The sequence below is a fragment of the Myotis myotis genome, unplaced genomic scaffold (genome assembly GCF_014108235.1).
Source record: "Myotis myotis isolate mMyoMyo1 unplaced genomic scaffold, mMyoMyo1.p scaffold_m19_p_2, whole genome shotgun sequence".
Taxonomy (NCBI): domain Eukaryota; kingdom Metazoa; phylum Chordata; class Mammalia; order Chiroptera; family Vespertilionidae; genus Myotis; species Myotis myotis.
The window spans coordinates 27,688,692-27,699,251 of NW_023416324.1; the positions used below are offsets into that span (position 1 = coordinate 27,688,692).

Sequence of the window (10,560 nt, forward strand, 5' to 3'; positions counted from 1 at the left end):
TGAGGTAAAGAGGGATTGGCTGGTAAGGAGTGAAAAGAACTCTAAAGAATTTAGGAGCAGTAGAATCTTGGGGCTGAGACAAGAGATAAGGAAGGCCCTCATCCATAACCCTGTCCAAGGCTGAGATCCAGACCTTGGTAGACAGGGTATGGTCAGTGAAAAGGGCGAATTTATAGCTGAGAGGCAATGAGGTGATGAAGGATAACCAGTAAAGGCCCAATGTCCCTCATCCACCTTGTGCAAATATTTAATTTTTCAAGGCTTGGTTCAAGTGCCACCTACTCTACTCCATGAAGACTTCTGTGGCTCTTCGTCCCCTTTCAGGTAGAATCCTTGCCCACCCTGACTTACATTACCCTAGTCATACTTCCATTGGGGGACTTATGATGGCTAGTTGCACTTTTTTTACCTGTTTACCCTCACCTAGGGTTTCCAGAAAAAATACAGGACACCCAGTTAAATTTGAATATAATCTATTGCACGAGGCACACTGATTTTAAAAAGTGTTTATTGTTTATCTGAAGTTCAAGTTTAACTGGATATCCTATATTTTAATTTGCCAAGCTTAACACCCTTCCTCCACCTCCAACTATGGTCTCCTTCATGGCAGAACATGTTTCTGGCTGACCTCTGAATTCCCATAACTAGCCCAATGCATTACAGTTAGTGCTCAATTAATGGTAAAAAAATAAAATAAAATAAAAAAATAGTGACTTCTCTGGCTACAGGGTTGAGACTGGAAACAGACCAGACAGGAGGATGAGCAAGAAACCATTCCCCAAATATTAAGGCTTCAACATAATAGAGGATGGTTTTGTGAGATCTAAAGATCTGGGGACTAATGGGAAGTGACCGAGCTCAGGGAGTCTAGGATGTTTCCCAAGTGTCTGGCTTGTATCCGTGGATGGAAGTTGGTGCCATTCACACACAGGGGCGCACTGGAGGGGGTTTGGAAGCTGTAAGCAGGGGATATCATGGATGTGTAGAAAAGTGTGGAGAGTGAATCTGAAGGAGAGAACAGAAGATTTCCAGGACAAATATGTTAAGTTTGAGTTTTCAGAGGATAGTTAGACAGAAGTATTGGAAAGATGGACTTGGCGCTCAGGAGAAAGGTCCAGGCCGGAGATATAATGTAACCACCGTCGGCATGGAAGTGGTAACTGAAATCATGGGGGTAGATAATGTTGCTCAGGGAGAGAGTAGAATGGGAAGAGAGGACGGCCTAGATCAAAGCCTCGAGGAACACTTGCGAGGCAGAGAGAGGAAAAGAAGGCCAGGCGTCGCCTGAGAATGAGCAGCTGGAGGGACAGAAGGAAAAGAGGGTATGGGCTCAAGACAGTCGATGGGAGACAGGTGTTCAAGGAGGGATGACAAATTGGAGTACGTCTGAGAGTTCAGAGGACAAGGCTGAGACGTAGCCATTGGGTTTAGTAATGATGAGGTCACGGGTGACCCCAGCAAGGGCTCTTTTGGTGAAGGAGGACAGTATATATATACTTTCACAGTGTCAGTTTTATTTAATGCTGGGTTTTATTTGAGCAGGTTTAAAGTAAGAGGGAAAGGAGATATTCAATTTTAAAAGGTTGAAGAATGGGGAGGCTTGTAAATAATTGAGACCGAGTGCCCTGATATGGAGTCCTGACTACAGATGGAGGAATTATTTTAGCTACAGGAGGACACTAATGATAGTATCTAGAACAGAGTATGACACCTCAAGGGCCATGGACGCCTAATTTGGGGAATTTTTTAAAAATATATTTTATTGATTTTTTACAGAGAGGAAGGGAGAGGGATAGAGAGTTAGAAACATCAATGAGAGAGAAACATCAACCAGCTGCCTCCTGCACACCCCCTACTGGGGATGTGCCTGCAACCAAGGTACATGCCATTGATTGGAATCGAACCTGTGACCCTTCAGTCCGCAGGCCGACGCTCTATCCACTAAGCCAAACCAGTTAGGGCAGGAATGTTTTTTTAAAATATATTTTTACTGATTTTAGTGAGGAAGGGAGAGGGAGAGACAGATAGAAACATCAGTGATGAGAGGGAATCATTGATCGACTGCAGGTCGCACACTGGGGATCGAGCCTGCAACCCGGGCATGTGCCCTGACCAGGAATCCAACTGTGACCTCCTGGTTCATAGTTCGACACTCAACCACTGAGCTACGCTGGCTGGGCAACTCCTAAGGAATTTGAATGAGCTGCAGCATCTGTGAACCCCCTAAAATTGTTTACCAGATCTCCACATCAGAGGTTTTCAAGCATTTCTTTTCTTTTCTTTTCTTTTTTTGTGGGGGGTAGCGGAAGATCCTTGGCTTTTATCATATTCTCTAAGGATTCTCCAACTCCAAAACAGGTTAAGAAGCACTCCTGTGAACAAGAAAGGTGATCTCATATGGCACAATTCTAGATTGTTCTCTGATCTCTCAACTTTCTACGCATCTTATGCTTTTCAAGATGAGACCTCAGTCACCCAGTCCACACACATTCAATCACAGGGGTCTTCAGCCGGGGAAAACGGCAGTCCCGGGGCAAGAGAGGAGAAGCAATTGGCAAGGGTGGAAGGAGCACACGGAACGCTGAACCTTGATTCTTGAATGAAATAAATCTAGAGGACAGTTTTGGTTGCTCCCTGAAGTGGAGAAACAGTCACGTCAAAGAGGTTTGTAGTTCTCTGTCTTACAAGAGGTAGTGACTTGATACCCTTTGGAGGAGACCGTACCGTTGTTCTGGGAGGGCCACTCAAATGGGCCATGTCGTTTTGAAAGTAAAACAAAGACTACAGTTGAAAATGGAGACACTAAAGCCACCTGTGGCCCCCGGGGTGGAAGTTCTCTGCCTGGTGAGGTCAGGTGCCAGGTGCCCTCTGCTGAATTGTATGAAAAGAAGTGCAGCTCTGTTTTCTTTCTTTCTTTCTTTCTTTTTTTAGTGCAGCTCTGTTTTCTTTGGGGAAAATGGCTTTATTATTTTGTGTCTTGTTTAAAAGAGGGATTTGAGTTGTGGTGAGCTGCAAACAGACTAGCTCTGTGGGAATGTTCCTCTTGGAGATGTTGCCATTTCATCTGGGACTTTGTGAGATGTTGGGTACAATCTCCCTGGTGTCCACAATGTAGCCTTGAGTTGGGGGGACCCTACTCCCTCAAGAACTGGCAATTCGGGGATGTTGCGAGCCAGCACCTTTGGCTTGGGTTCAGACCTGCCTCTTGCTGTGAGCATTGTCAGAGATGGCTTTAGTCTGTCTCCTTAAGTGGCACTGAGGGGCGGGGGTTGGGGGATATGGGAACTAGGCCAAGCGTTCAAGTCTTTCCAGCAGGGCTCCCTGGCCCCACTGACCCTGGAATTAACAGGATGTCCCCCTTTACCCTCAACCAGGGCCAAGGAGGTGTGTGTCAACTGTGTGGCACTAGTGCCATTTTCTTTGCGGGGGTTGGGAGTTGCAAGGGTGTTTGGAGACTGAGGATCCTGAATCAGTTTGGAGGTAGAGGGACCAAGGGGGTGTGTGAGGGTAGCAAGAGCGCACCAACGTTTGGGGAGCACCTAGAACTGGGGCAGTGAACACAGAAGAGTGGAAGCACAGCTTTCTCCTCCTTGACCCAGAATGAGCACAGCCCTCAGGCAGGCACGTGGGCAGTCTGGAAGCAATGTTGGTCAGCAGTGTCAAATGCCGGAGGGATCCCACCCGGACCCGCCTCACTCTCATGATGCTCTCGTGCACCCTGGCTGCAGCTACTGCCTCTGTGCTCACAGCTGCCCAAACGGCCTCCAGCCCAAATCTCCCTCTTCAGTCCCAGACCAGCATAGCTCACTGCCTCCTGACCGCCCCTCTGGGTGTCCCATGGTTCCTCAGACTCAGCATCCTTTCCAAATACACACCCCCATCGTATTCCCAAAGGAGAAAACCACCCAGGACAAACGAATACGACCCAGGAAACAAGGTTTTGTGGGACATGCAGAGACACTTAGAGGGATTGCACTGCCTTTTTGGAGGTGACTCAGGGACAGTGTGGAAGGCCAGGGTCAGCATTAACCTCTTCCCCCTTCCCGATGAAGGTGTGTGACTCTTAGCTTCTTGTCCCTTCTCATACTCTTTGCCAAGCTGCATTTAAATAATTATTTATGTAATTATTTAATGTCAGTCTCTCCTAGTTTAACCTTAGGGCAGAGCTCATGGCCCCTTCTCTTCTGTGTCCCTGATGTCTACCCAGAGTCTGACATATGAGAGATACTTAATAAATATTTGTAGAATGAATAAATGAATGTCTTGTTCATCACCCAAGATGCAGGTCCCTCTCGGGGCCCTCAGTCTTTTCCTGCATTCCTAGCCCTTTGATGCTCTGCGCTTCGTCCCCCCAACCTAGCCTCCCACTGGCCTTTTCAGATGCTCTCTTGCCCTGGATTGCTTCATGCAATGTGGGTGGTGAGCTCGCCATACTGGACCATCTGCAATCAGAGGCAGTGAATACTCCTGTCAGAGTGCCCTGAGGGTAGGGCACTGATTGATCAGTGCCTGGGGTGTGGTAATGTGTGGTTTTCTGTATCGTTACCCATGAAGCAAGGCCCCCAGGATGCCTGAGGTCACAAGGGTTGGGCTTTCTCTACCAGAAGCCCCAAGTCCCAAGTGCTGGGGACAGTGCAAGGGGTCGTAAGCCAGCCTGCCAGGACTGGTGAGTGAACCTTGGCCACCCACTCTGTGTGCCATGGCCCCACTTCCCAGCGCTGCTGGTTAGAGGAAGCAGCTGGAGATGCCGGATGGCCAGGCCTGGGATTGCTGAGTCAGCCTGCAGTGGTGAGTGGGAAGGTCGGGGCATGATCTCCAGCCAGCTGCTTCTACCCATCCAGCCTCCACTGCCCAGGAAAGGATCTGACAAACCACAGAAGTAAATAAATAACTTAGAAATAATAAATAGGGGTCCAGGTCCCAGGAGTGAGTACCAGGCCGCTCCACCACCGGCACTTCAGCAATGCGACTGCAGTGTGTCGCCTCCCATTCTGTCCCCCCAGGACCAGGGCGGAGGCTGGGACCGCAAACTCTGCTGGGTTCCCGGAGGAGGAGTCCTGGCTCCGTGGCCTGCTCAGTGCCAGAGTCTGTGCGAAGCGGTCCTGAGGTCTCCGTAGCTGAGGTGTCTGGTGTCTGTAGGGCTGGGACTAGCAAGGTGAGGACTGTCGTCCCTCATCCTCCAGGGCTGATGCCCATCACCAGCCCGGCTGAGGCCTATGGCGTCCATCTCTGGTTGAGGCCCGTGGTCCCTTCCAGGCAGGAAGCGTCCCCATATCAGGGTGCCATCCGCAAATCCTTGGAGAGAGCTCTCAGCCCACGCAGTCGCAGGCAGTGGCTGAGAGCTGCTCCACGGTCCTCCAGGTGCTGTTGACATCCATGAAGGAGACAGCCTCGTAGCGCGTGGGTCGGCAGCAGGGCTGCCTGACCGGCCGGGAGCCCGGAGGCAGCTGCAGGGCCCCCTTGTCCAGCAGGTTGGCGAGGCTGAGGTCGTGCTGGGAGCGCGCGCGGCGGCAAGAACCGCTGCAGAAGCCAAAACGCACCAGCTCGTCGGAGCTGTGGCCCAGGCCGAGCGCGCCCACCGGCACCAGCTGCAAGCGCAGGCGGCAGCCCCGCTCCCCCACGGCCCGCGCGCGGCTCCGCCGGCTGGCGCGGACACCTCGGACCCAGGCACGCGCGGCCCGGCCGCCGCGGGAGGGCGCGGGCGAGGGCGCGGGCGGCGGGGGCGCGGGCCGGGACGGCTTGGGGGGCGGCCGTCGGGCTCTTCCGCTGCAGAAACGGGAAGCGCGGCCACCTAGAAAGAGACGGAGTCATGCGTGCGCGGGATTCCCCGCCGCCCCGCAGCCACCCGGCCCCTGCCCTCTCACTTACCGGTCAGGTGGCCGGCGGGGGGCGCCGGGGCGGGCGCGGGGCCTTCGAGGGCGGCGGGGCTGCGGGGCGCGAGGCCCAGGGAGGCCTCAGCAACACTGCTCAGCAGCACCAGAGTGGCCAGCGATGGCCACAGGGCAGGCTGCGCAGAGAGACAAGGTGGAGCCTCAGGGAGGAAGAGGGCACCCAGGTGGTCTCAGGGTGGAGGGAGCCCAGGAGGGGCTGGGGCCGCAGAGCTCAGAGCGGGGCTTCTAGTTGGGTGGGGAGAGTCGGGAAGGGCTTAGGTTGGAGTCTGCTGCCTAAGGGAGCCAAGAGGAGAAATCACCTGAGGGCATCAACCTGCCGCCACACCAGCGGTTCTCAACCTGTGGGTCGCGATCCCTTTGGGGGTCGAATGACCCTTTCACAGGGGTCGCCTAAGACCATCGGAAAACACATATACAATTACATATTGTTTTTGTGATTAATCACTATGCTTTAATTATGTTCAATTTGTAACAATGAAAATACATCCTGCGTATCAGATATTTACCTTACGATTCATAACAGTAGCAAAATTACAGTTACAAAGTAGCAACGAAAATAATTCTATGGTTGGGGGTCACCACAACATGAGGAACTGAATTAAAGGGTCGCGGCATTAGGAAGGTTGAGAACCACTGCTCCACACTCCTGGTCCCTCCCTGACCACTTTCCTTTTCACTTCTGACTCCTGCCCAGGGCAAACCGGCTCTCCCTCCCGGATCCAGCCACCTCCCTCAATACCAGGTGGGAGTCGTTGGGAGAACCACTCACCTGCCGCCTAGGCGGGGGCCAGCGGGGCAGCACGGAAGGGCCTCCACGTCCAGGCTCCATCTCTGTCAATACCAGGATCTCCCATCAGCCTAGTCGACTTGTTCCCCCACCCTCTTCTTGAGGCAGCTTGGAACATTGAGAGAGGAGTTATCTTTGAGAAGGTCATCCCTCCATTTCAGTTTCCCCAGGTGAGGAACAAGGGGTTGGATAGGCGGACTCAACCCGGGAGAAGTAGCTGCATCAGGAACTTAACTCTGTGTTGGTGCTTTGCACCTGTTCTCTCTTCTCTCTCTGTCCTTACAACCCCATGAGGTAAATGGCATAATCCCCATTTTCCAAATGAGCTCAGAGAAGGTCAACAAGTTAAGGTCACAAGGCTAGACTCACACAGCTGGGGGAGGGGGTATTTGGAAGTATCCTACCCCCCTCCCCAGCCTTCCTGCTGCAGGGCTGGAGCTGCCAGAAGGGAGTAGCTGGACCCCTCTGGTCCCCCAGACAGCGTTCTCTCCATGCCATACAAGAAGCAGCTGTGGCCTGAAGAATTAGGGTGCTTGCTGGTTGGTCCAAGTTTTCTTATGATAGTGAGGTTCAGGCCTCGGCCTGTGCTGCCCACCCAATGCTGCCGAACCTTGTTCTTCTGTGATCTTTGGACCCAGAGCCACATGAGTTGTCTCTTTTGATCACAGATGTCCTTCAAGAGCCAGCAGATGGGCCCTCTAAGAACCTGGGGCCTGGGCCATGGTTCCCTATGGCCACCAGGGGGCAGCATCTGTCAAGCACGCAGACTCAAAGTGGGGTGGGCTTTTCCCTACCCTCAGCCAGACCCAGGCCTGAGCAACTCCCCCGGGGGCCAGCCAAAGCTCCACACCAGCCTGGTCTGAGAGCTGAGCTGCCCCGAGCGCTGGTGCAGGTCTGTCCCCCTTCCTTCCACTTTCCTGTGGATCTAACAGCTGGTCCCACTCTTAGAAGTTTCCTGCATGAAGCTTCTTTCCTGAGCCCAGCTAGCCTTTCTGAGCCCCACCAGATTTCCTGAACCCCAGACACCCTTGGGGCCCCACTAGCTGGCCTGCTGTTGGGTCCCAACTGTCACCTGCATGTGTGTGGGTCAGACCTCCACAGGCCTTCCTGGTGTGGTCCATCTCAGGTCCAGGTGTGTTCAACTAACTGAATAGGGCCACGGAGTGGCCGGGCCAGTGACTTTTCTCATTGCTCGAGGGAAAGCCAGGCAAGCCAGGCAAGCCAGCCCTCAGGACCTCCTGTGCTAGGGGGACCCCAGGAGCAGGTGTCTTGAGGGCAGCTAGCCCCTCTCTTCCTCCTGGTGGTTTGGGGCCACTCGGTCCCCCAGCCTTTGCCTCCCCATCTGCAGCCAGAGACTCACCATGAGGGTCCTGCACCCTGTTCTTCTAGGCACCGTCCTTGGGACCAGTGCTGGACTTTCCCCGCAGCTGAAAGGCTCATGCCCAGGGCTATGCACCTGGCGGTGCCTCTTTTAGCCAAAAGCGTGGCCTTGGCAGCCAGTCTGCACCCAGTAGCGGCAGCAAGAGCCTCACATTACAGTGGGTTGGCAGGGCTAGCACAGTCCCTCAAGCGACCAGAAGGACTGAGGGGGCTGGGAGGGGCAAAGAGCTGCACTGGGGCCAGGAGAGGGAGGATGTGAGAAAGTGGTGGGGCCTCTCCTGCCCGCTCCCCCTAACTCCAGGCTGGGATGAGGGTGGGCCAACAGCCGGCTTACCTCAAGTGCAGGGCTCTGGGTCCAGGATGCAGCGAGGGCTGGGGCCCGAGGGACCTGCTGCTTGTGGAGCCCGTGGGCCGTGTCTGGGGGCCGGGCCCAACTCCATCCCTCAGCAGCCTCATGCCTGCCGCCGCCGACCGGTGTCAAATTCCAGTCCCGGCGTCACCGGATCCCGGGGTGGGGCCCAAGCGCCCCCGCCCCGCCCTACCTTTCAGGGTTCACCTGGTTGCTCCACCCGCTGGGATCCGGTCCCCCCCTGGCTCAGCTAAGTCCCCCAAGGTGAAGGGGCGGACACTGGGAAGTGGAAAACCCAGGACACAGCGTGGAGAACTTGAGCGGCGGAGAGGCGAGGAAAGTGGGCGTTCAGTTTATAGACACGCGAAGTAGGGAGTTGGGAGGCCGGGCTGAGGGCGGGAGAGGGAGGAGACAGGATAGTCCCAGCCTTGGGCCACCGGCCCTCCAGTTGGCGCCGTCTCAGGGCCCTGGCTGGCCACCCTGCAGTGACTGCTCTCTGCTCTCTGGTCCACTGCTAGTTTCTTCCTTCAGCAGACCCGCGGAACTCCTTGGGTGGGCCAGGCCCTGTGCCGGGGCTTTCAAGTCTGACCCTGCTCCAGCCGTCCCACCACCCTTCACCCTGGCAGCCTGGGGCTTGGAGTAGAGAGACACACCTGCAAACACTGCCGCTAGGAGTGGGTGCCCAGTGCTGAAGAAGGGGGCGGGGGGTGTGGTTCACGGAGGAGGAGTATTTCATGTGCTCATGAGCTGGGGGATAGTATTTCAGAAGCCTAATTATGGCAAGTTGGCAGGTGGGGTGGAAGTAGGGTGAGTAACATGCATAGAGGTAAGGAAAGGCCAGATGCTGTGTCATACCCGCGAGTCTGGACTTTATCCTGATGACACGGGACCACAGAAGGGTTTCAGGCAGAATAATGGTGCATCAGACTTACATTTCTCTGACTGCTGCAGTGGGGAGAGTGTTTTGGAGAAGAGGGGTGGAGATGTCAGGAGGCTGCTGAGGGAGTGAGTGGGAAGCAGAGTAGCGGGGAGAGTGGGGGGTACTGCACGGGTCTTTCTGAATCATAGCTCTTTGAGAACCCAGCTGGTGCCTGACTGATGGGCTGAGGGAGGGCAGACACTGGCATGCTGCAGGCTGGGTGACCAGGTGGACGGGATGCATTCTGGCAGGAGAACTCCCTGGGGGCGGGGGGGGGGGGGGGGGGGGGAGGGGAGGACCTGCGGATTCTCCTCCTGGAAAAGTTCAGGATGCTGCTGAACTTGCAGCCTGGAGTGGAGTGGAGGGAGCTGGGCTGGAGATGGCACTTCGGGAACTGTGGACCAACTGACAATTGGAAACCGTGGGTGGAAATGGAAGTGCTCAGGGAGTGTGTGTGGACCAGCTATGGCCTGGCCATGCGTTAGAACACCCTTAGGACCTCTTAAAACTGCCCGCCTCCGGGCCCCACCCCAGCCCTGCATCAGAACCTTGGTGTGCGCATGTGCTGGTTCCCAAGTCCACAGGTGTTTCTGGTGCCAGCCAGGGCTGAGACCACTGCTTTCGTGAGAGCAGTTTCTGTGCACAGGGGGAGGCTACAAGCCAGACTGCAGAGAACTGCGGGTGGTGTGGGGGCTGTCTGTGGGCCCGAGGACCCCTGAGGGGCAGGAGGCCAGGTGGTGAGCAGCTCCACTGTCTGCTGCCTCTCACAACTGGCTGCCCAGTTGGGTGGCTTCCCTGGGGCTTTACCAGCCCTGGCTGTGGCTTGCAGGCATGCTGCCTATGCCCTGTACAACTCTAGGGGGCACCATTCACGCAGAATACGACGTGCATTCGAGTGCTTCGCAGCCGCCCAGCAGATCAGAGGGAGTTTCTGGTTTTGCCTGTCCCCTCAGTCAGGGCCTTGACTTGCCCCTCAGTGGAGGAGGCTCCTGCCTGAGAACCAACCACAGCAGTAAGGGCACACGTGGGAAGGCGGCGGAGTGGATGGGGATGGCAGGTGAGAGGCAAGGGTCCCAGCCAAGGCGGCAGCTCTGGCCGGAAGCTCACTCCATGGTCTCAGCTGCTGGCCTGCGCTGGGCCCATTCTCAGGCCTGCATGGGGAATCTAGGGAAGGGTCAGGGGTCAGGTTCCAGGGCTCTAGGGGGTAAGGTGGGAAGAGACATCCATTCTAATA

The 10,560-nt window shown here is 55.2% G+C and overlaps 1 protein-coding gene across 1 annotated transcript; it reads right to left on the minus strand.

Annotated features, from left to right (window-relative positions):
- Positions 1-2,069: 2,069 nt before the first annotated feature.
- On the minus strand, positions 2,070-9,322 carry ARTN (artemin). Its single transcript, XM_036352718.1, has 4 exons — positions 8,393-9,322; positions 6,661-6,786; positions 5,869-6,007; positions 2,070-5,791 (listed from the first exon to the last, which is right to left on the minus strand). The coding sequence occupies exons 2-4, from the start codon at positions 6,718-6,720 to the stop codon at positions 5,310-5,312; spliced, it is 681 nt and encodes a 226-aa protein (XP_036208611.1). The 5' UTR covers positions 6,721-6,786; positions 8,393-9,322; the 3' UTR covers positions 2,070-5,309.
- Between the last annotated feature and the right edge of the window lie 1,238 nt (positions 9,323-10,560).

What these genes read in the sequence shown, in the direction of transcription:
- ARTN (XM_036352718.1), bottom strand. Translation starts at nt 6,720, where the DNA reads ATGGAGCCTGGACGTGGAGGCCCTTCCGTGCTGCCCCGCTGGCCCCCG. An exon ending in GGCCCCCGCCTAGGCGGCAG is followed by an intron (nt 6,008 to 6,660) that starts GTGAGTGGTTCT and finishes CTCTCTGCGCAG; the next exon opens with CCTGCCCTGTGGCCATCGCT. An exon ending in CCCCGCCGGCCACCTGACCG is followed by an intron (nt 5,792 to 5,868) that starts GTAAGTGAGAGG and finishes GTCTCTTTCTAG; the next exon opens with GTGGCCGCGCTTCCCGTTTC.